This window comes from Brassica oleracea, chromosome C4 (genome assembly GCF_000695525.1).
Source record: "Brassica oleracea var. oleracea cultivar TO1000 chromosome C4, BOL, whole genome shotgun sequence".
Classification (NCBI taxonomy): domain Eukaryota; kingdom Viridiplantae; phylum Streptophyta; class Magnoliopsida; order Brassicales; family Brassicaceae; genus Brassica; species Brassica oleracea.
In genome coordinates, this window is record NC_027751.1 from 24,313,103 (window position 1) to 24,335,883 (window position 22,781).

Sequence of the window (22,781 nt, forward strand, 5' to 3'; positions counted from 1 at the left end):
ATACAACATACTTGAGCCATGAATCCTTTAATGACTCGATGGAAAGAAGATCCTTTGAAATGTAGAGGCTTCCCAGTGGTCTTTCCAAGGCCTGCCTCACCTGCAACATGAGAGGGGAAGGGAATGTGAACTGTGAAGCCCCATTATCTTGTCAAGTTGACATACAAACAAGAAAAAAAAAGGTTGTTCTTTAAGATATTCCTAAAACATCTTTAGCGATCTAGTGGATAAACTATGCAATGCTATTATTAAGAAAGTTAAAGGTACCTGTGCAGAGGGCACGAAAGTTCTCGGCAGTCTTGGGGACAACATGAGCAAAAAGCTGCCATTGACACAAAATAATTAGGACAAGGAAAAGAAAAGAAAAAAAGAAAAGAAAAAAAGAGTGTGGATGTAATAACCTCAATGACGATACGTTCAAGGGGATCCCCGCCAATGGAGACATCCAGGAATACAGTAGGATTCTTCTTCTTACTACTACTATTCATTGCTAGTAAAGCAAGGGAAATAAGAAGTTAAAAGATATGCTATTCAAGTTAACATGAGATTTGAAGCAATCAGACAATATAAAGGACCAAAGCGACCCTGAAGCTAATCATCGCAAAGGCTCTTTCGAAACCAAAAATAAATAAAAGTTCAAATAATCAGATCTGTCAGCAGAAAAACCCTAAACCCCCAAAATAAGCATAAAAAGAAATACAAGCTGTGAAGACAGACAGATACCTAAGGGATGTGAGTAATCGACCGATAGCATGAGACAATGATTCTTGCTCCGCTCGGGGCCGCTATGAAAGAAAATAAATTTATCAATTAATGATATATAATCTACGGTTGTCTGTTTGCCACATAACTGGGCCTCTTATTATTACCGGCCCGCTTCGGTCTCAGGCCCGATGGGCCTCGCTAGAACGCGACCACCGTTGCTCCCGGGGAGCCATTCCCGCCGGAATCAGGTGAATACGTACTAGCCTTCCGATCCCTCCCTCCATTCATGGGGCATGGGGGAGCGATACACGTGCAGAAGAGCAGGCCAAGTGCTCTGGTTGAGGGATTGGTCTGCATAGCTCAATCCCGGAGGACAGCAGGTGGCTGGTTCCGGCCAAACGCAATAGCAACAGCAGAGCCAAGGGTCTTCTTCTTCTTCTAAACCAAAAAAAAAAGGAGTTACAAACGATTCTCCAAGTTTTATCTTTGTTTTAGTGGGTGAAGCGTTTCAAGTCACTAGTGCCAAGCTTAGTTTGTTTACATTCAAAAGCTCATTATGTTAAGAAGCTTTGTGCTGTGTAACATGTGTGGGGGGCCTTCTATATACCAAATCTGTCCCCCCCATTCATCAACTCTTGCTTCAGTTCTTATGTTCTCCCAGATTGCAGAAGCATTCCGTCTCTGCTCTCAACACCTAAGCTATTAGTATTAGGAGCAGCAAAAAGAGTTGAGAATGTATTGGTGGACACGTTCGTTTACGATTGATTTAGTGCAGGTCAACTTCATTTGTTTGTTTATCTATATAAAGGTCAACTGCCTTATCTCTCTCTCTCTCTCGGTGTCGTCTTCACATTGAATAAGAAGGAAATTAGGCTCCACATTTCTTGACAAGGATATTGGAAACTGCTACGAAGTTTCTCTTTATCAAACTGCTGATGGCTTTCTTCTCTCCTACACGACCGCTGTCTCTATTAAAAGTATTCTTTTTTTCTTTATTTGGATTTGTGGAAAAGTAGGGAGTGCTTACAAACTTGGTTTTCATTCATTCGTCAAGTGCACATATTTTGAGTTTGTGTGTAAATTCACTTTGCAACACAAGTTGTTGTTGAAGAAACCCAGTCTCTACTTTTCTTTTGTTTGTTTGTTTCCACACTGGTGCTCTTAGCGAGAAATTGTCATTTCCAAGCATTCAGCAAGTTGGTTTTCACACGTCATTGCTCATCATTCTACAATGACGGCTTGTTCACACCAGATTATTAGACTATGCTTTCATACAAAGTTACCAAGATTCGACTAACTCTCTTTTTTAGCACACACTGGTTCGACATCCAGACCAAAACCAATAAGACAAGTCAAAGTACACAAGGATGTGCTGCCCACTCCTCTGATCACCCACCTCAAAATTATAGAGAGAGTATTACAAGTTGAATTAATAGAGATTTAATTGCTTTAACTAAATCAAATGCAATACAAGGCGGCGGCCAAACGGGTTTAAATACTAGTGAAAGGGAGGAGAGAAATCATTCCTTGAGTGTCTTACAATTCACACAACACATAGAGGCGAGAGAACGCGCGAGATTTCTTTATACAAGTCAAAACTCTCTCTATACACACTAACCATGAGAGACCTCAAGGAATATGATTACCCTGCTCTGTTGCTCAACCTTTCCACCACCAGCCTCAACAAGGCCCAGCGGCGTTGGCGTATTGCCTACGCTGCCATCTACTCTGCGAGAGCTATGCTTTCCCTCGTCAAGGAGATAGTTCCCCGGAGGATTGATCCCAAATCCTCTGATGCCTCCCTCTCCCTCTCCTACACTCCCCTCGAGTCCGGTGATGGAGCAATGATCAACTCTATGCCTCTCTCTTACGTACCTGACATCGATCAGGAACGACTCGTGGAGATCATGAAGGGTAAGGACTTACCGGGCATTCGAGCGCTGGGTGGAGTGGAGGGTATCGCCGCTTCCCTTAGGACAAACGCCACCAAAGGAATCCACGGGAATGAGCAAGAGGTCAATAGACGCCGTGACCTATTTGGCTCTAACACCTACCACAAGCCACCGCCTAAAGGACTTCTCTTCTTTGTGTATGACGCTTTCAAAGACACAACCATCTTGATCCTGTTGGCCTGCGCCGCTCTCTCCCTTGGCTTCGGTATCAAAGAACACGGCCTCCAAGAAGGTTGGTATGAAGGCGGAAGCATCTTCGTAGCAGTTTTCTTGGTCATAGTTGTCTCTGCTCTCAGCAACTTCAGGCAGGAGAGACAGTTTGACAAGCTCTCTAAGATAAGCAATAATATCAAAGTGGAAGTCCTTAGGGACAGCAGGCGTCAACATATCTCCATCTTCGATGTCGTTGTTGGTGATGTTGTCTTCTTGAAGATCGGAGATCAGATTCCTGCCGATGGTCTGTTCTTAGATGGACATTCCCTTCAGGTGGACGAGTCTAGTATGACAGGAGAGAGTGACCATCTTGAAGTCGATCACAAGGATAATCCCTTCTTGTTCTCTGGGACTAAGATAGTCGACGGGTTTGCTAAGATGCTGGTTTTGTCCGTTGGTATGAGCACAACCTGGGGGCAGACGATGAGCTCCATAAACCAAGATTCTAGCGAGAGAACACCTTTGCAGGTTCGTCTTGACACGCTGACCTCCACCATCGGAAAACTTGGTCTCACGGTGGCTGCACTTGTCCTGGTAGTGTTATTAGTCCGTTATTTCACAGGGAACACAAAGAAAGATGGTAAAATAGAATACAACGGGAGCAAAACACCTGTTGACTCTGTCGTCAACTCCGTTGTGCGAATTGTGTCTGTTGCAGTCACCATTGTCGTAGTGGCTATCCCGGAAGGATTGCCATTGGCTGTGACCCTGACCCTGGCTTACTCCATGAAGAGAATGATGTCTGATCAAGCTATGGTCAGAAAGCTCTCAGCCTGTGAGACGATGGGCTCAGCCACAGTGATATGCACAGACAAGACAGGCACTTTAACACTGAACGAGATGAAGGTTACCAAGTTTTGGCTTGGCCAAGAGTCGATCCATGAAGATTCTACCCAAATGATCTCATCCGACGTTCTTGATCTGCTTTACCAAGGCACAGGTCTGAACACGACAGGTAGTGTCTGTGTGTCGGATTCAGGGCCAACGCCTGAGTTCTCAGGCAGTCCAACAGAAAAGGCTCTCTTATCTTGGACAGTGCTAAATCTGGGTATGGATATGGAGTCAGTGAAGCAAAAATACGATGTTCTCCGCGTTGAAACGTTCAATTCGGCAAAGAAGCGAAGTGGAGTTTTGGTCCGGAGAAAATCTGACAACACAGTCCATGTGCACTGGAAAGGAGCCGCTGAAATGGTCCTGGCTATGTGTTCTCACTACTACACGAGCACTGGGTCCGTTGACTTAATGGACTCCACTGCACAGAACAGAGTTCAGGCAATAATCCAAGGTATGGCGGCCAGTAGCCTCAGATGCATAGCATTCGCCCATAAAGTATCTTTGAATAACTCAGGATTAGAGGAAGACGGCTTGACCTTGATGGGAATTGTGGGTCTGAAAGATCCCTGTCGGCCTGGTGTCTCAAAAGCTGTTGAAACTTGCAAACTTGCTGGGGTCACCATCAAGATGATAACAGGAGATAATGTTTTTACTGCAAAAGCAATAGCTTTTGAATGCGGAATCCTCGACCACAATGACAAAGATGAAGAGGAGGCTGTTGTGGAAGGTGTTCAATTCAGAAACTATACCGACGAAGAGAGGATGCAGAAAGTTGAGAAGATCCGGGTCATGGCAAGGTCCTCTCCCTCCGACAAGCTTCTAATGGTCAAATGTCTGAGACTTAAAGGCCACGTGGTAGCCGTCACAGGGGATGGTACCAACGATGCACCTGCACTAAAAGAAGCAGATATTGGACTCTCCATGGGAATTCAGGGCACCGAAGTGGCAAAAGAAAGCTCAGATATTGTCATTCTGGATGATAACTTCACATCCGTTGCTACAGTATTAAAATGGGGAAGGTGTGTCTACAACAATATCCAGAAATTCATTCAGTTTCAGCTGACAGTGAACGTTGCAGCTCTTGTGATCAATTTTATCGCAGCAGTTTCCGCTGGTGAGGTCCCTCTGACAGCAGTTCAACTGCTGTGGGTAAACCTCATCATGGACACTCTGGGAGCTCTGGCTCTTGCCACGGAGAGACCCACCAACGAGCTCCTGAAGCCAAAGCCAGTTGGCCGAACAGAGGCCCTGATAACAAATGTCATGTGGAGGAATCTCCTGGTTCAGTCATTATATCAAATAGCCGTACTCTTGATCTTACAGTTCAAGGGTATGTCTATATTCAATGTGCGCAAGGAAGTGAAGGACACGCTCATATTCAACACTTTCGTGCTCTGCCAAGTTTTCAACGAATTCAATGCAAGGGAGATGGAGAAGAAAAACGTGTTCAGAGGAATTCACAGAAACAGATTGTTCGTTGGAATCATAGCCATCACTATCGTGCTTCAAGTCATTATGGTGGAATTCCTTAAAAAGTTTGCGGATACAGTAAGGCTTAACGGGTGGCAATGGGGAACTTGCATAGCCATTGCATCTCTTTCCTGGCCAATTGGATTTTTCACAAAATTCATACCTGTTTCCGAGACACCGTTCCTCAGTTACTTTAAGAATCCAAGATCCTTATTTAAGGTTTCACGAAGCCTATCCCCTAAGAAACCTTGAGCAGCCTACTGTAACGGATGCAGTTCTCTAGGGATGGGTGGATAGCTGATTATCAAGAGCACAGAGTAGGGAGCCGTCTGGAAATCGATAACATTACAAGCAGTGTGAAGCTCAGTTGAACGATCAAAAGATTCAAATACATACGGTAATAATTTAACGTGATGAACCTTGATGGATCCGTAATAAGAGACGCTTTTTGATCAAACGAGCCGATGAGCGCAAGGTCAGGGTCGCTGACTTCCAAGTTCTTTCAAACTACTGCAACAAGGTGGCTTTCCAGTTCAGTAAACATAAAACGACATTACCAGGTTGGTATAGGAAGATGTGTTGATGAATTAGGAAGATCAGGGAAAAACAATTGTTTGAATATGAGCTTTGAGTAGCCATTGATGGCGATAGTAAGACTAAATTTGGTTTATCTACCGTATAGTCTAACGGATAACTTTCACAGTTTATACATCTAAAGTTAACAAGTATGTTTGATGTCTTGTCTTGAAATAAGAGTTACTTTTGTGCAAGTTATAACTTGTCTTGTAATGTTTAAGTGAATACGGGAGAGACGTCAATTTGATTTTGTAAAGATTTCCTTTTTTCTTAAAAGGTTTGGCATTGCATAGTTTAAGTTCTCTTTGAAACATTAGAAAATTAGAGGGAAAACTTACAGCGGTTTCATGTAGTAGAACCCTGTGTGCGTTTTGGACTTCTCACTTTCTTTCAGTCGGCATGTGTAATGTTTCAACAGTGGATAGTCCTAGACCAGGAAGGAGTGAAGCTGTCAGACATGACCTAGCCTGGGTTTAAACAACATGTTTCCACATTCATTTCTTAACCAAAGATAGATCATGCTGGCAGCTTCACTTATTCCCTTGTGGATTTGATCTTCAAATTACCTGAGCAAAAACTTGTAAGAATTTCATATAATGAAACGGAAGGAAGTTGAAATCTTGGAGAAACTGGAAAATGGAAATGCGATGGCATTGAAAGAAAATAAGGAAACAAGACATGACACAACGAAAGGAGATGAGAGAAGAGAGAAAGAGATGATGCTTTGAGGTTTAAGAGCGCTACTATAGATATTTATAGAAAGAGATGAGAGCGGAATTGAGGGACAGATGTTAAAAATTTAAGGAGATGGTTGGGGTAAAAAGGAGAGAGACACCACGAATTAAAGAAGCCTGAAACAGTGAATTAAAGGAAGCACCATAATGCATACAGCTAAGACGGGAAGAAAAAGAGAAAAAGATAGACAAAACTCAATAAGGCTATGAAGAGATTAGAGCCTCGGCCCTGCATACCTATATTTCCACCACCTGTGACCCTAACTATACTCCTTTATTGTGATACATCACTTTCTTTCTCTAATCTCTCTCTCTCTCTCTCTCACGTAAACGTAGTGTCGTACCTTATTTTAAATCTTGACCGTTTCTTATGTACTCCTTGAAGAATTTTTCGCCAAGGTCCATGCTTGCATTAACCACCCTCCTATGTTTGCGCTCTTCCTGCATTAAGTATCCCAAAAAATGAGCCATCATTTTTATGCAAATACAAAGACCTGAAAAGTAAATAGCAGAGGTTCGTGGTGTGGGTTTGAATGCTCGTGAAAATATGAAAGATTCATTTGGTAGGTGTGGACATAAAAGCAAATATTATCACAAAGAGAAAAGAGAGATGAGTGTCTTACAAACATTTACTGGCAAACTGCTTACAAGGTCTCTGTAACAGCCTAGTTAGACGACTCTATATCTAGCTTGATGTTTATGTCTCTGCTTCCTGCTTTTAAATGCTGGTTTACCTTTAATTTTTTTCCCCTTTTTCAGGTTTCCACCTTGTCTCTTACTTTGAATTCCCTTGCAATCTCTCTCTTCCCCTATGATGGTGCAAAACACTTCTATGATGACGACTTCACTTGTATATTTTTGACACAGGCAAATGACCATATCCAAACCTTGTGAAGCTAATAACATAATAATTTCCGTCTGGACTCTGGATTGATGAACATATGCATTGTCACGCTTTGATCACCAAGAATCTCCGCAAGAACACAGTCCACTTTCAAAATGATGAAATCTATTGGCATCCCTCATCACAATGTCTCGCCTAAATAACTTAGAGACCAGCTTACAAAAAGTATGGCAATCACTACAGACACGTAAATTTTTTGTGATCCGAAGACAGGCTCTGTCAGGTGTTCTGAGTAGACCATAAGCAATTGCTAGCCTCTCACTGTGTCCATGCAGCACCTGAACCTTCACCCCTTCGTCTACGTTATGCAGAACGTACTTTGTATTGGCTCGATAACCTGCTTCCCTCTCCAATTTCCTAGTAACCTCGGACAATTTTTCATATATCACTTTGGTCTCTGGATGAGACTTATCTCTTGCTGTAAACCTATGAACCTTGCCGCCAATCTCAATCCAACTACATCCAGGGTGTTTCTCCAATCCGTTTGCTTTCATTTTCTCCCTCACGTTTGCAACATCGTCCCATCTTCCCTGTTCAGCAAAGACATTAGATACAAGCACAAGATTTCCTGGATTCTTAGGTTCTAGCTCAATGAGCCTCTGAGCTGCTATCTCTCCAATTTCTTTCTCTGAGTGAGATCGGCATGCCGCAAGGAGTGCACACCACACTTCTGTGGTCGGTTCTGTCTTCATCATTTTAACGAATTCAAAGGCTTCCAATACACAATTTGCACGACCCAGCATGTCAACCAGACACACGTAATGTTCAGGCCATGGTTCCAATTTATATTCATGTTCCATGATCTTGAGAAACCTTCTACCCTCGTCAAGCAGACCTGCATGGCTGCACGCATAAAGAAGTGCCAGAAATGAAACGTGATCAGGCGAGACGTTTTGCTGCCTCATTTTATTAAACAACTCAACAGATGCTTTTCCCCAGCCATGCATCCCGTATGCATTGATCATACTTGTGTATTGCAGCAAACCTTTCCTTTCTATTCGATCAAACACCGCATTTGCACTCTGTAAATCTCCACAGCATGCGTACATGTCAACAACAGCAACTGCAATGGACCCCTCTAGGCAAAAGCCCTTACGGAGTAAGTAGCCATGAATTTCTCTCCCTTTCATGAGAGCAGATAAATTTGCTACAGTGGACAGTATACTCGACAATGCTATAGAATCAGCTGCCAAACCAGTTTCCACCATGCGTCGAAAGAGTTCAACAGCCTCGTTTTCGTTACCATTATGAGCACTAGACGAAACCATGCTTGTCCAAGAGACAACATCTTTACCTTTGATTGATTCAAATATTCCAGTAGCATAGCCCATGTTCCCGCATTTTCCATAAACATCTATCAACTCATTCTGTATCACAGTATCGAGTAAGCCTTTTCTCAAGATGTGACAATGAATTTCTTTGACAATGGGCATGGACTTTAGCGCACTACAAGCTCGAAGGATGCTTCCCAGCATCATTTCATCAGTCTTCATGCTTTTCTTGGCAACATCCCGGAAGAGTTCTAAAGCCTCCACATGACAATCATTCTGAGCGTAGCCAGCAATGACTGTAGTCCATGAAATAAGATCTTTTTCATGCATCATAAGAAAGGCACATCCCATGTAACTTGTGTGGTTGCACTTGGAATACATATCTATCAACGTGTTCCCAACCTGCAAATTAGAATCCCAGCCATGTTTAATCACGTAAGCATGCAATCCCATTCCAACCAACAGATTGCCTAATCTTCCTGATGCTGCAATGACACTGGTCAAAGAAACCTCGTCGGGTTTGTGGCCAGGAGCGATCATGTCACAGAAGAACTCAAACGCCTCCCTGTACATGAGATTCTGAACATATCCCTTAATCAGAGAATTCCATGTCACAACGTCATGGTTATCCATCAAACGAAAGATCCTTCCCGCCTCGAGCATTTTACCGCACCTCGTATACATTGCAATCAAGGCGTTGCACACAAAGACTTGGAAACAGTGAGATGATTTAAGGGCAGCAGCGTGAATCTCTTTCCCTAGCTTAGCAAATGAGAAACCTTCGCAGGCTGTAAGGGCTGAAACTATAGTGTAGGTGTTGGAGGGAGGGCCATTCATCTGCATATATCTGAAAAGTTGTAGAGTCTCCAGAGATTGGCCAGAGGTGGAATATGAAGACATGATAGAATTCCAGAGAACAACATCTCCTTTCTCAACTGACCCGTCGAACAACCGCCTTGCTGCGCTTAGGTCACCATTCTTAGCATACATGGAAATCAAAGCATTGACGATAAAATCTGTCGACTGGTACTGAAGTTTAACGAGCAGAGAATGAAGCTCAGTGCCAGTCCGGATATCTCCAAGGTTGGCGCAGGCTTTAAGCAAAACAGGAAAAGAGTGAAGATGGACAGGAACGCCCTCAGATGACCGCATATTCCGGTAGACAGAGAGAGCTGAAGCAGGTTCACCATTAGAAACGTATGCTCCTATCATGGCATTCCATGCAAAGGCCGTTCTGTGGCGCATTTCATCAAACACTTTCTCTGCCTCATCCAAAGACCCACACTTTCCGTACATAAACACAAGCTTGCCGGCCAAAAATTCTAATTCAATTGCGGGGAAAGTCTTGAAAATGAGCGAATGTAGCTGTCGACCCTGAGAGATTGCTCTGCTTTTCCCACAGAGCTCAAGGACGTAGGCGTACGCTTCGATTGATCCGTCCAGCCGCTGAAAAGCTTCGATCAGGCCTCCATCGCAAGAGGTGAGCTTCCGATTCCGAGGAGGAGGGACTCGGACGTGGCAATGGAGAGATGGGTTTGTCCGAATTCGGCTCAGCTTGAGATTAGATTTTGATGGCTCTGTCGGAACACTACAATGGAGACGAGAACACGTCGGAAACGAAATCGATATCGCCGAAACAGAGCACATAATAATAATACTATTACGGGAGAAGGGGACATTTCTGCTGGCTAGTCTCATTTTATTGCGAGCAGGAAACTAACCAGTGGAGTTGAACACCATAGCCATTGTCCAATCCAATCCGATCCTATCCACCGGTTAGCGATCGGTGTTTCGGAGATGATAATTTAGGCCAGGCCCATAACTAACAAACGATACATTATTGGGCCTGTGCCCATTATGTTAGTACGCATTTTTGATTTTTGATTTTTGATTTTTGATTTAAAAATGAAAAAAAAGGGTGGGTTACGTTGTTGTCTGTTGTCTCCTCCAGTCTTGTTCACCGTCTTCAATCCAGTCCTTCAATTGATTTTATTTAGCTTACTCATCTGTATTCTCTCGTAAATCCATCAAGATATTCGTTGATATGGGTCAGTGTGCCGATGATTATTTGTGTGGCGATGGAGATTATCCGCACAGTTGATAGGAAAGAGTTGTTCGTTCCATTTTGAGGGCAATAACTAGTAATTCAATCATTAAGGGATCCTGAATCAGTTTAAATTATCTACTTTTGTAATTAAGGGATCCTGAATCATGTACGGGGGAAGATGACGGGCAGTGCCAAATCAAGTCTAGGGTTCATCATCATCGCCTTCTTCTTCTCGGGCTATTGCGGAGGGGAATCTTCCACGTGTTTGACGGTTTACAAACAAGGAGGAGCTCCCGCCGTGTTTCAATCCCCCAAATGTCCTCGTTGGAATTGGCCTTCTCCTTCTCGTTCCCGCACTGGAGATGCTCGTTGCCACGCGGCTGCCCTCCAAGGCCGCCGCAGATACCAGGAGGACCGTCTTCTTTGTGCTCTCGATCTTCGCATTCCCTTTCCCGGTATGCATCTCTGTTTAACGCGAGATGTTTTTTGAAAGTTTTATTTCTCTGTAATCAATCTGAGTGAGCAGGGAAGAGTGGAACGAAGGATGTTTTGGTTGGGATTGCAGCTGTCTTTGACGGCCATAATGGTGCAGAAGCCAGTGACATGGCCTCCAGACTTTTATTGGATTATTTTGCCTTGCATATCAACTTCCTCTTGGACGCTACCTTTTCTTCTATGACCACCACCAGGAAGCTGCTGATTGGAACGTTACCAAGCAATGCAGATCACCCTGTTATTCCGCTTCGTGATGAACTCATGCATCTATACAACCTGGATGCTAATATGCAGTTTAGTTCTTTTTTCCATTTTCTTGCTTTCATCAACTACTGTTCTTTTTTTGTTTGGACAAATTATAATGACCATCCTAGTGTTTTTTTTTTTTTTTTTAATTTTGGCAGGACGAGAAGAGACTCATTGCCATTAAAGTTTGATGATTCTCTTCACTTGGATATAATAAAGGAAGCATTGCTGAGAGCCATCCATGACATTGATGCCACATTTACAAAGGTATATAGTAGTTGTGAATATACATCTCCGCTTCAGTTTCTTGATTAAGATGTAACCAGCTAGCTAAACCTGTTTTTCTCCAGGAAGCATCTAACCGAAAGTTGAATTCAGGTTCTACGGCTACAGTTGCACTTTTCGCTGATGGTCAACTAATGGTTGCCAGTATCGGTGACTCTAAGGCTCTCTTGTGCTCCGAAAAGTTTGAGACTCCGGATGAAGCTAGAGGTTGGAAACATCTTTTTCTACACCAAGCTGCCTAGCGGAAACCCACTCTTACGTGTATCATTTAAGGGAAATTTGATATAAGCATTTGTTGTTTTCTTATTGCAGCTACTTTAGTGAAGCTGTACAGGGAGCGAAGGCGCAATCCAGACTCTTCTTCCCCGTCACGGTTCTCTGACTTCAAACTGGAACATAGCAATGGGCAACTGCGTTTGATTGCCAAAGAATTGACAAAAGATCATCATCCAAATAGAGAAGATGAAAAAAATCGTGTTGAAGCTGCAGGAGGTTATGTCACCGAATGGGCCGGTGTGTCCCGAGTAAACGGTCAACTAGCTGTCTCCCGTGCAATTGGCGACCTTACTTTTAAAAGGTAAGCATTTCTATCTTAGTTTCTTTCTGTTATTCTTAACAAACTTATTGCTGAAACTCTTCTTTTGTTTATACTTACTTTCCTTGAAGATGAAATATGAGTTTTGATATCTGTTTCAGTTACGGTGTCATCTCTGCACCTGAGGTGTTGGACTGGCAGCCGCTACTGGCTAATGACAGCTACTTGGTAGTGTCATCTGATGGCATCTTTGAAAAGTTGAAGGTGCAAGATGTATGTGATCGTCTGGGGGAAGTAAACAATCAAACCAGCTATGGTCCAGGACTGCCTTCTTACTGCTCTGTTTCTTTGGCAGACTGCTTGGTCAATACTGCCTTTGACAAGGGAAGCATGGATAATATGGCTGCTGTTGTTGTTCCTCTAAAATCTAATCTGGTTTCTCAGCTCCAACGGAAGGAGCAGAGTATGGGTGACAACAAATATAAGATTAATTCAGCACTGCCGAGTAATACATGTGCACTGCCATGTTAGTTTCTTTGGTTACAATCAAATTTCTGACATCCGCATTATGAAATCTGGAGTGTGACACTCTCATGTTTGGCTAATCATGTTTTTTGTCTTTTCAACAGTACCTGATGATGTAAATTCGGGGCCATTGCAATTCAAGCAGGCTCAACCACATGCAACCATGTTCAATAGGTTACTGGTATGACCCAGTTGACAGAACTCCACTATTCCTATTCAACTTTTTTGTGTTCCATGGCATTCTCTGACATATCATTATGATATGCATTATCTCACCATTTTGTAAATATGGGATTAACCAATCGTTCTGTTTGCATTGTTGACCTGGAAAATATTGCACTTATATGATATGTCCGTACTTCTTATGCTAGGTTGAAGTTAAAAACGGAAGTTTTTACTGCTTTTATATGTCAGAGCACCTTATTGGTACGTCTCTGGGACAAATGGACAATATGAATGATTACATGAGTGACTTGCCTCAGGTTCTACCTGCATCTGTTGAGCCATTCTCTGGTAAATGAAAATTTCTTAGAGGACATTTTATTTTCATCATTCTTATTGCTGTTATATTTATTTATAAGCATATCCTTGATTCTTCTCCTTCTTCGGTGCATTTCGGTGCATCTGAACATTTACCCGGTGATAAAGGCTGGTGTTTGCCTTCTGCGACCGCTATTAACGAGAATCAAGACCAGTGCATCAATCCTGATAGCTTTGCTACTTTCCTTGGGTTACTTGAATCTGTACCCTTCCATGGTTTTGGTGCTAATAACGGGACAGAGGAAATTTCATTTCCGGACTCGAGGTGCCTTCTTCTTTTCCTTCGTGATTGATAAGTTTTTTTTTTCGTTTTCGTATCATTGTTGATGAATGGGATCGCTGTTCATGATTTTAACTAGTTCTGATTAGCAATAGCAACCGTTACGCCAAACCTTTCGTTCTTTCATGCTCTTGGCTTTTCGTCAGTGCGCTTGGCTATGTAGTCACTGCTAAATTGTGGAGGGGCAAATGCTGTTGTTGAGTGCATTAATGTCTTCATGTTGCATTTTGGCTAGATGTTTTCTCACAAAGAAACATGTTGGAATTAGTGTCTCCGTATTATGGAAACAGTTATCTTTCAAATAGAAAAGTACTCTTAGAAAATGTCTGATGAAAGTGTGTAATGCTATGTGATTTTTAGCTATGTCCTGAAGAAAAAATTTGGGCGTGGTGCATTTGGTGAGGTATGGTTGGCATTTCACTGGAATTGCTATCAAGGAAGTAACGCTTCTAGTTGGATCCAGGAAGATGAGAATACATCAAAAAGTGGTGCTCATACCAACGAATACGCTGATAACGTAACTAGCAGTACATCTACAGATCAGTATGATGCTGATGGTCCTGATAACTCCTTCATTTTGAAGCGTATAATGGTGTGTGTTCTTTTTTGGGACTTTTTTATCCTTCCTTTTATATATGATATGTGTCTGCCATTTTCTTTCCGATTTTCTCTAGCTTTGTATGCTTGGAGTGATAGTGAGAAGACGTGTATCTGTGATGTGGGCATTACTCTTTGGTTATTTGTAGGTGGCAGTAGTTCTCCACCGTTTATTGCTTACAGTAATAATGGTTTCAGACTGAGTGGTTCTTGCATAAATAAATTATTACGAATCTGGCATAGGTTATTCTTTGCAAGAGTTAGCTCCCTGCTCGTTATGTCACCTATCTATCGACCTACATGATGTCTTGTAGATGCAATTCCTTCACAAATTAAATTTATACATTCTGTTATTTTTCCTAAACAGGTAGAGAGAGGACCAACTGTGTATTTAAGTGGTCTAAGGGAGAAACATTTTGGTGAATTGTTTCTAAATGCATACAGCATAAGTGGGAGTTCTTCTTCAGCGCAAACGTCAAGTCCTCAATCAGCGTCATCAGAATTGGATCTCTCTGAAGAGGGTTTGAAACATATTGCGAGATACATAGAATATTTTGAATCTCGATATAATGATATATGGCTTGTGTTTCATCACGAGGGTGTGTCTTTATCAAAGCTGATGTACACTGTGGAAGAAGCAGAGAATATCCCTGCTGGTGAAAAGGCTGAAGAGGCAAGTCATGGTCAGATACTTCGTCCGTCAAACTGGTGGACCTGGTTGAAGACAACAGATTCAGGAAAAGAAGAAATGCGCAGAATAATATGGCAATTGGTAGGAATTTTAGAATGTTCTGATTTTGGTCATGTGTTTGATAGATGCATCGTGGGGAGTTAATCGTACCTTTGCTTGCTTTTCGTTTTACACTTTAACCTTCTTTTCAGTTGCTGGGTCTAAAGGCCTGCCATGATCGCAATATTACTCACAGAGATATAAAACCCGGTAAGAAATACTCTGATGTTAATGGTAGTTCATATAGTGTACAATCTGTGATAGGTGACTATTCTCACGGAAACTAATTACAATGTATGCATGGCATGTTCCTTAGAGAATATGGTGATATGCCTTGAAGACATCAAGTCAGGCAGATGCTTAAAGGGTGCACCAAAAGGAGATTATAACTTCAAAACTAAAATGTACTTTATTACAGTTTTCTAGTTTATTCATTTTGCTCCACGTATTTAAACTTCTGCGACACTCAAGTCTTTTAGTCCTCCGCTTATATAATTTGTTGTTTCCTGGTAACTGATGATGTTACAATCACTTTTTAGGCGCATCATCGACTTTGGCAGTGCACTTGATGAATTCACAATGAAACATTATTATGGTTCAGTAGGTCCTTCCAGGTATTTCTTTTTCTTTGTTATGTTTATTTTGGAAATTCTTCCTTCTCTGGTTTGTGATCCTGATTATCAACAATCCTTTGGATTATCTTGAATTCAGAGCAGAACAAACTCATGATTATGCACCGCCCGAAGCCATAATGAACAGCAGCTGGCACCGTGGGCCGACCAGTTTGACATTGAAGTATGGGAGTTTTACTAGTTTTTTTCCAAAAGCGTGGCTCCAACTTACCCTGGCCAAATATATGACACATTTTTTTTCTTGCAGATACGATATGTGGAGTGTTGGGGTTGTGATATTAGAAATGATTTTAGGATCACCAAACGTTTTTGATATTAGTTCTGTTACACGTGCCCTTTTGGATCAACATATCAGAGGTTGGAGTGAAAACTTTAAAGAGCTTGCATACAAGTAAGTTACATTTAGAAGTGTAAATCGTTTTGCTTGAGACCAACCAGGACACCACTCTTTGGTGACAACTAGTTATTTGTTTGGATTTCAATTTTGGGTGGCAGGCTTCGATCCTTCATGGAAATGTGCATCCTAATCCCAGGTAGCTCTTTAAAACATGGTGGCGCCAGCTCAAAGCAGGTAAAGAACAGTTTTTTTTTCCCGTTGAGTGACCATGGTTAGTAAATTTATATACCTATGTTTTGTTTGACTTGTCTTTAAAATTCAGTTTGATATTGAATTGATGATATTATGTCGTTCAGTTATTCTTGGTAAGCAATTCAGCTTCTTCTTTTTTGCCTCATAGTGATCCACGCATATGTTATCGAGTCTCTTCAATATTTACAGCCAGGGTGAATATAATTTGGATGATTATTGTCATATGCAAAGGTTATATATATTGTGGGATGTAGGGTGGGATTTCGCTTGCGTCATGGAAATGCTCTGAAGAATTTTTTGGAGAACAGATAAAGAGTAGAGACCCTCTTAAAATTGGGTTAGTTTGATGATTCCTTGACATGAAGGTAGTTTTGAGAAGATGCTAGGTACAGTTTTTTTCTGAAATGTGGAAAGGAAAATGCAGGTTTCCTAATGTTTGGGCTTTAAGGTTGGTGCGGAGTCTATTACAGTGGTACCCTGTGAGATCCTCTTGTCTTTTCTCGTTATATGTATATACCTTGCAATTATCTTATTCTTAAGAGAGCACTGGGTTATTTGGATGATATTTTTGTGTGGGGAGTGTAGGAGGACAGAATGAATGTTGATGAAGCTCTGCGGCACCCTTATTTCCAGCCTCCCCCGAGCTCCTGATTGTAGAGAAAAAAAAGGAGGATACGGTTTCTCTTGCTGCAGTTATAAATTGGCAAACAAAACAAGCGGTGGTTTGATATTTGATTGGGGAACATCCTTGTCTTGAAGAAATTTAGAAGCCTGTAGAGAGACTTGAGTTGTATATTAGCGTATCTCACAAGTCGAGTCCTTTTTGTGAATTGTGAATGAATAATAGTCCAAAAGGGAAGTGAGCAAGCACAAAAGGTTGTGGATAAAAATAGAAAACATTGTTACAAGTACTTTTGAGTCTCTTACCTGTAAATTCCTGAAATATTTGTTGTCCTGACAAATTACAATCTTCCTTGGGAAAGTAGACTCATTTAGCCCTGGGACGGATCCGTCCGGATATCCGGGAAATTTAGGGTATCCGGATCCGGATCCGTGGATTTAATATTCGGATCCGGATTTGTGGTTTCTGGATATCCGGGTTTCGGATATCCGTCTCGATATTCTATTATCCGCGGATATCCGGATCCGTCAAAATAATTAAAAATAATTTTTTTAACAAAAAATATTAATTTTTTTAATATAATACATAAATTAAATATTTATATATGTTTATAATATTGTAAAAACTAAAATAAAATATTATAAGATTAATTCATGTATAAATATTAATATATCAAATATAAATATTAATAAAATTTAAAAATTTAATGTATTTTAAAAATACGGATCCGGATCCGGATATCCGGACCTAAAAATTAAGATATCTGGATTCGGTTTGCACGGATCCAAGATTTTACTATCTGGATTCGGATCCGGACACCCCAGATATCATAATTTCGAAGCGGATCCGAAGTGGATCTCGGATCGAATCCGGATCTCGGATAATAAGTCTCAGGCCCTAGACTCATTAGGATTTTAACATCTAGCTAATGCACTTAGATTCAAACGTTTTCATTCCGTCTTTCCAGGGTAATTATTGCATTAATCCGGTTAGCTAAAAGACCTTTTTGTTTATGAACAACGCATGGAATAAAACGTAAGAAAAGGTTTGTTTACAATATAAAAGTTTATGTAACTGGAAGATGAAAATCAAGATGAACGCTAAGCAAGTATATAGCAGTAAAGTCAAAATCAAACGATTTTTTACCACTAAAGAAGTCAGAAACGTTGTAATATCTGGGCCATTAGCCCATAAAAATATTAAAAGAGAATAGTTAAGACCCTCAAGAGGCCCACGGAATACGATGAACAACCAGGATGTCTACACGTGTCTTGATCTGAGGCGTCTAATTATTTTAATTGGTCGACGTATCGGGAAGTTTCTCTAGTTCGCCGCCGGCCCTTGGGTGTCGTCTACATATTTGGGTTCTCTTCCGGCAATCCCCAATTTGCAATCGCGCTCTCTCTCTCTGGAGGAGATTCTGAAATTCATCTCTGATTGATTGTGATCGGGAAGATGTGGAACCAGAAGTATGATTTGGAGTCGGCTCAGACGCCTCTGTACCCGATGATGATGGAGAGCCCCGAGCTCCGATGGTCTTTCATCCGTAAGGTCTATTCCATCATCTCCATCCAGCTCCTCGTCACGATCGCCGTCGCCGCCACCGTCGTTAAAGTTCATCCGATATCCGTCTTCTTCACCACCACCAGCGCCGGCTTCGCCCTCTACATCCTTGTCATCTTCACTCCTTTGATTGGTAATTCCTCTCTCGATAGCACATGATGTACTCTGCTCCTCCTTTCTCTCTCAATATTGTTGTTTTTTTTTTTTGGATTGCAGTTATGTGTCCCTTGTATTATTACCACCAGAAGCATCCTGTCAACTATCTCTTACTCGCCATTTTCACCGTCTCTCTCGCCTTTGCTGTTGGCTTGACCTGCGCCTTTACCAGCGGTTAGTCTTTCCTTGTTCTCAAATGAGCCCTACCTACCTAACTAACCTGATTTGATGCAACCATCTTGTCAACAGGAAAAGTCATCCTCGAGGCTGTGATTTTGACGGCTGTTGTGGTGGTTTCGCTCACTCTCTACACTTTCTGGGCTGCCAAGAGAGGCCATGACTTCAACTTCCTCGGTCCCTTCTTGTTCGGCGCTGTCATTGTCCTTATGGTCTTTTCCTTCATCCAGGTACCTTAAAATCATCTCCGGAATCCTTGCCTTGGTTTAATAATGGTTTGATGAGTCCTTTGTGTTTTTTTTTTTTTTTTTTTTTGGCAGATTCTCTTCCCTCTAGGAAAGATCTCGGTGATGATCTATGGTTGTTTGGCATCCATCATCTTTTGTGGCTACATTGTATATGACACTGACAACTTGATCAAGAGACACTCCTATGACGAGTACATTTGGGCTGCAATTTCGCTTTATTTGGACGTCATTAACCTCTTCCTATCTCTGCTCACTCTCTTGAGGGCTGCTGATAGTTAAAAACACACCTCTTCTCTAGATTTATGTTATTGCCATCTACTCTTACGTGTTTAAATTCGTTTTGCAATTAAATTTGTGTCTTGTTTGAAACGCTGTAACATAAAATGGAAGCTAATACATTGTACTTGTGAAAGTTGTTAGCTTTAGCATTAATGGAATAAAAAGGATATTATTACAAAAGGGAATGTCTTCTACTCTTCCATGTCTAGACCTATTCTTACTTATCATCAGGAAGTTCGCACAAAAGCATCTACTTCTCTCTGCTAGGTGTTATTAAGGCGCCGTCCATTTGGACATGGAGTTCTTCTGCTTCCTCTCGGCAGCGATGGCTACAAGGCGGGAAACGCCCTGAGTCCATATCTCATACTCCCTTTCGTTTCTGCATTCAAATTCGATGACTCTCTTTGTCTCAGTCTTCAAGCCGAAGTAGTGATGCTTGTCCCCGTTGAAGAGATCCCTCCCTGCCCATGCTGCTATGTCCTTTTTCACTTCCAGCACCATATCTGCATCACAAATTGCAAACCACTATGACTTGTGTTTGTTGTTAGCTATCTAGTATCTGCTCAATAGAAGAGGAAATGTCTGTACGTTTCTTCTTCTTAGTGAATGTCCCCCCGACGTGTTTACTCTTCATTTTCAGCACAACTTGGCCTGTTTTGTTCATGTAGACAGAGACGATCTTCCAGTGGAGATCACCTGCTTACAAAATACAATATCAGCAAAGCCGCCGCCTTCTTTTTTTTTATGTCATTTAAACGAGTGTAGCTTTGGAGTACCTCCACGAGTTCGTTTGAGGAGCTCAGTGCCTTTAGCTAGTAGTTCCTGGTTACAGACGCCAAGGAAGTCTTCCCCAGCTATTGGTAGTTCTCCACTAAAGCTACTACCGCTATGCTTTGTTTCAACCTGACCACACAGCGCTGAACTTGCACCTTTATCGGCTGGCAACGCAGCAGCTATGTTCCATACTTCTTTAAGTGCTCTTGCCTTCAATGTGGCTGCTCCTCGCAGAGCTGCAAAAACGTGGGTGAATCCACATATCGTCAGAAGTTAATTTGATTACTAATAATACAATACCTGTTGCAGCAGCGGCAGTGAGTGTGACAATGTCATCATGGGACTTAACATTCACAGCAGAGCTGACAACGGACGCCAAATGATCCCTCTCAGCGCCCATGTTTTCAGCAGCCTCCACACACTGAGCGGCCACAAGCGCAGCAGCAGAAGCCATAGCCATATCAACTCTGGCCATCTGCTCGTTTTTACCTTGGGAAGAGGCAGCAGTGGCTGCTGCTATAGCTGCGACGGCAGAAGCAACGGCTGCAACAGAGACAGCTGCATGGACATGTGCGTTGTGAGCTCTACTCTCTTCTTTCTTCTTTTCTTTACGGTCCTTGAGCCACCTACCAACCGTCTTTGGGGGTGCTCCAGCCACTGGGGTATTGCTGCCGTTTCCAGTGGTTCCACGGGTGCCTCCTGTGCCGGTGAAAAGAGGCTGTATCGTGTTGTGGGAACGAAAATACTGCAATGGTAAATAAATAGTAGACTTCGTTAAGAGTAAAGAAGTGAAGGAAATTCTAACAGAAGGTTGTGTTATTATAATCTTTGAAGTAGACAGTACCAAAGCAGCAAATGAAGAGGAGACTAGTAAAAGTGAGTGTGGCAGGCATTTAAATAACAGTGTTTCTTAAAATGAGACAGAACATAAAAGAGTTCTAGGCGGTGCACTCACATTTCTATTCCCGTGTTCAAAAATTGTTCAGAGTAAATGCATTCAATTAATAAATGAAATCTATCTACTATATAATCTGATTTAATGATGGCCGACTGGCTTTAGTGCGCCTTATAGTCCCAAGACCTAGACGGCTCTGATCGCTTCAATTCCTTAAATTATGCCAACGATGCAACTTTAAAAGTATCGATTTTTCTTTTCAGTAATTAGAAGATTTGTTACTTATTTTGCTTATACGATAAAATGGAGGGAAATATATATATACTTCTTTCTGTATCGTGAGTGAGAGGCTAAATACAGGTTGTAAAGTGGAGAGTCAAAGTCAAATCTGCTCTTGTCTGCAAAATTAAAGCGTTCATTTTGACTCTGCTTTCACTTCACTGTACTTTTTTCTTACTACATTGGCTCTTTTTTTCTTTTAAAACATATTTTTTATTGTATTTGCGGATTGTGGAAAAGTGAGAAATCAGGGATTACACAAAAAGTTGATGAAAGGAAGAAGTACCTTTACGACGTCGTCGAAGTCATCTGAAGGAGATATCGGAGGGCTGTCTGTCTCCGTAAAAGAACCACCGCCGTTGAGTGGGCCACTGCTGTGTGATAACCTCCCCGACGTTAACGGTGACACCTCCTTCATTATTCAAAACATTTAAAAAAAAAAAAAAACTCATTCAGGCAACAGAAACAGAGTCTATCTGGCTGATAATATTTTGATTAATCCATACGTACCGATTGAGACATAATGCGCTCAAGAACAAGCTGTGAAGTTGCAGAAGCAGCAAACGAGAACTGGCTGTTCTCTGCCTGACATTCTTCTTTCTCAGGGTTGGTTTCTTCCGGTATTGAGGCGGCATTAAGGGAAGGCGTTCTTGTTGTGGACGGTCCTGCTGCTTTGGCCGTGTGGAGAGCCCTGGAGACTTCCAAGGCAGAGACGCTCCAGGATCTTGACAAGAACTCCATCGGGCCTCGTGGGCTTTCCGGGAGTTGAGTACTACCGGCGCCTATATCCGGTCGGCGAGAGCTGTTGATTGGGTTCGGTCGTCTCATTTCTCTCTCCATCTTTTTTTTTCTTCTTAAACTTGAGTTCAAAGCTTGAGAAGGAGACTAGTGTGTCTGTAAGTGTAATATATATACACAGACCAAAAAACGTTAAGGTGTTTTTCACTTTTTTTTAATTTAAAGGAAATAAAACTATTTGAGAGTGAGTTTATAATGGACTAGTAAATACCTTGAAAAATACTGCCTCCGTACCAAGATTAAGAAAATTATTATGTTTTTAAAAAATATTTTATAATAAATAGGTTAGATATAATTTAACCAATAAAAAATAAATCTATTTAATTTGATTGGTCACACTGTATTTAAGAAGGGTAAAAATTACATAGAAATACGCAAACTACTTACATTTTGAAACAAAAACATTTTTCTAAAACTACTTATAATATGAAACGGATTAGAGTAGTATATATAGTGGTTGCGTAAGTAATGGATGCCACCAGCAAACAATAATAAAGACGTCTCTTTTCAATAACAAGGCCGCATCTTTCCATTTGTTTAATTAATACACCTCAAAAATTACTTTAGGCGTAACAAAGGAGTCTAAGAAAAAAAAAAGGAGGGAATAAAGCCATCTTTGTGTGTGTTTTGCCTTTAAACTAATACTAATCTATGTACTAACCACAATACTGGTTCTATAAGACTTTTAAGTAACCACAATATTGGGTCTTGGTGTTTTTATTAATCAAGCATCTAGTTAGCGGTTTGCAAACCGATCACTAGAGGATGTTGTTGGTCCCTATTACGCAGTGCTCCCTTTTTCTTTGATTTTGAAGCACAAAGCTGCAACC

The 22,781-nt window shown here is 41.6% G+C and overlaps 6 protein-coding genes across 14 annotated transcripts in view; 3 read left to right on the forward strand and 3 right to left on the reverse strand.

The window, feature by feature from the left end:
• The window catches only part of LOC106341725 (peptidyl-prolyl cis-trans isomerase CYP63), a 3,670-nt gene extending 2,885 nt beyond the window's left edge, over positions 1-785 (reverse strand). For both annotated transcript variants that reach the window (XM_013780428.1, XM_013780427.1), the window contains exons 1-4: positions 724-785; positions 402-490; positions 268-322; positions 12-100 (exon numbers count right to left, since the gene is read on the reverse strand). In XM_013780428.1, coding sequence (XP_013635882.1) covers positions 12-100; positions 268-322; positions 402-490; positions 724-754 — 264 coding nt within the window. In that variant the 5' untranslated portion in view covers positions 755-785. The remainder of the gene's footprint in view (positions 1-11; positions 101-267; positions 323-401; positions 491-723) is intronic.
• Positions 786-831: 46 nt separating this feature from the next.
• Positions 832-10,402, reverse strand: LOC106341724 (pentatricopeptide repeat-containing protein At3g63370, chloroplastic). Of its 5 annotated transcripts, none has more exons than XM_013780424.1 (4): positions 7,108-10,402; positions 6,829-6,925; positions 6,089-6,316; positions 832-1,143 (listed from the first exon to the last, which is right to left on the reverse strand). In XM_013780424.1, exon 1 carries the CDS (start codon positions 10,355-10,357, stop codon positions 7,445-7,447), a length of 2,913 nt encoding a protein of 970 aa, XP_013635878.1. In that variant the 5' UTR covers positions 10,358-10,402; the 3' UTR covers positions 832-1,143; positions 6,089-6,316; positions 6,829-6,925; positions 7,108-7,444. The 5 variants fall into 5 exon arrangements, with proteins under 5 accessions (XP_013635878.1, XP_013635877.1, XP_013635876.1 ...); XM_013780423.1 differs by lacking the exon at positions 832-1,143 and adding an exon at positions 5,493-5,681; XM_013780422.1 differs by lacking the exon at positions 832-1,143 and adding an exon at positions 5,493-5,684.
• Positions 2,026-5,476, forward strand: LOC106341722 (calcium-transporting ATPase 12, plasma membrane-type). The gene has a single exon (XM_013780420.1). It carries the CDS (start codon positions 2,325-2,327, stop codon positions 5,424-5,426), a length of 3,102 nt encoding a protein of 1,033 aa, XP_013635874.1. The 5' UTR covers positions 2,026-2,324; the 3' UTR covers positions 5,427-5,476.
• A 180-nt stretch (positions 10,403-10,582) lies between the features above and the next one.
• LOC106342334 lies at positions 10,583-17,114 on the forward strand. Of its 3 annotated transcripts, none has more exons than XM_013781240.1 (20): positions 10,583-11,161; positions 11,233-11,494; positions 11,606-11,714; positions 11,798-11,939; positions 12,045-12,309; positions 12,429-12,793; positions 12,897-12,973; positions 13,164-13,305; positions 13,441-13,597; positions 13,973-14,204; positions 14,577-14,981; positions 15,092-15,149; positions 15,256-15,343; positions 15,479-15,553; positions 15,651-15,734; positions 15,819-15,962; positions 16,067-16,142; positions 16,415-16,497; positions 16,585-16,639; positions 16,746-17,114. In XM_013781240.1, the coding sequence occupies exons 1-20, from the start codon at positions 10,885-10,887 to the stop codon at positions 16,809-16,811; spliced, it is 3,162 nt and encodes a 1,053-aa protein (XP_013636694.1). In that variant the 5' UTR covers positions 10,583-10,884; the 3' UTR covers positions 16,812-17,114. The 3 variants fall into 3 exon arrangements, with proteins under 3 accessions (XP_013636694.1, XP_013636692.1, XP_013636691.1); XM_013781238.1 differs by having other exon boundaries at positions 13,973-14,071; positions 14,105-14,204; positions 15,651-15,962; XM_013781237.1 differs by having other exon boundaries at positions 15,651-15,962.
• Positions 17,115-18,131: 1,017 nt separating this feature from the next.
• On the forward strand, positions 18,132-19,331 carry LOC106336584 (BI1-like protein). 2 transcript variants are annotated; one of them, XM_013775448.1, is made up of 4 exons: positions 18,132-18,478; positions 18,562-18,675; positions 18,751-18,890; positions 18,999-19,331. In XM_013775448.1, the coding sequence occupies exons 1-4, from the start codon at positions 18,238-18,240 to the stop codon at positions 19,203-19,205; spliced, it is 702 nt and encodes a 233-aa protein (XP_013630902.1). In that variant the 5' UTR covers positions 18,132-18,237; the 3' UTR covers positions 19,206-19,331. The 2 variants fall into 2 exon arrangements, with proteins under 2 accessions (XP_013630902.1, XP_013630901.1); XM_013775447.1 differs by having other exon boundaries at positions 18,137-18,478; positions 18,751-18,908.
• LOC106336583 (VAN3-binding protein) lies at positions 19,286-22,067 on the reverse strand. Its single transcript, XM_013775446.1, has 6 exons — positions 21,664-22,067; positions 21,440-21,565; positions 20,280-20,724; positions 19,982-20,215; positions 19,794-19,901; positions 19,286-19,708 (listed from the first exon to the last, which is right to left on the reverse strand). Exons 1-6 carry the CDS (start codon positions 21,991-21,993, stop codon positions 19,479-19,481), a joined length of 1,473 nt encoding a protein of 490 aa, XP_013630900.1. The 5' UTR covers positions 21,994-22,067; the 3' UTR covers positions 19,286-19,478.
• Between the last annotated feature and the right edge of the window lie 714 nt (positions 22,068-22,781).

Excerpts from the sequence above, each read along its gene's own strand:
- LOC106336584 (XM_013775447.1), top strand. The coding sequence starts at position 18,238 with ATGTGGAACCAGAAGTATGATTTGGAGTCGGCTCAGACGCCTCTGTAC. Across the intron at positions 18,479-18,561 it reads CATCTTCACTCCTTTGATTG|TTATGTGTCCCTTGTATTAT; the intron begins GTAATTCCTCTC and ends TTTGGATTGCAG. Across the intron at positions 18,909-18,998 it reads TGGTCTTTTCCTTCATCCAG|ATTCTCTTCCCTCTAGGAAA; the intron begins GTACCTTAAAAT and ends TTTTTTTGGCAG.
- LOC106342334 (XM_013781237.1), top strand. The coding sequence starts at position 10,885 with ATGACGGGCAGTGCCAAATCAAGTCTAGGGTTCATCATCATCGCCTTC. Across the intron at positions 15,344-15,478 it reads TATAACTTCAAAACTAAAAT|GCGCATCATCGACTTTGGCA; the intron begins GTACTTTATTAC and ends ATCACTTTTTAG. Across the intron at positions 16,143-16,414 it reads GTGGCGCCAGCTCAAAGCAG|GGTGGGATTTCGCTTGCGTC; the intron begins GTAAAGAACAGT and ends TGTGGGATGTAG.
- LOC106336583 (XM_013775446.1), bottom strand. The coding sequence starts at position 21,993 with ATGGAGAGAGAAATGAGACGACCGAACCCAATCAACAGCTCTCGCCGA. Across the intron at positions 21,566-21,663 it reads AGCGCATTATGTCTCAATCG|GAGGTGTCACCGTTAACGTC; the intron begins GTACGTATGGAT and ends TGAATAATGAAG. Across the intron at positions 19,709-19,793 it reads ATTCACTAAGAAGAAGAAAC|ATATGGTGCTGGAAGTGAAA; the intron begins GTACAGACATTT and ends TTTGTGATGCAG.
- LOC106341724 (XM_013780424.1), bottom strand. The coding sequence starts at position 10,357 with ATGAGACTAGCCAGCAGAAATGTCCCCTTCTCCCGTAATAGTATTATT.
- LOC106341722 (XM_013780420.1), top strand. The coding sequence starts at position 2,325 with ATGAGAGACCTCAAGGAATATGATTACCCTGCTCTGTTGCTCAACCTT.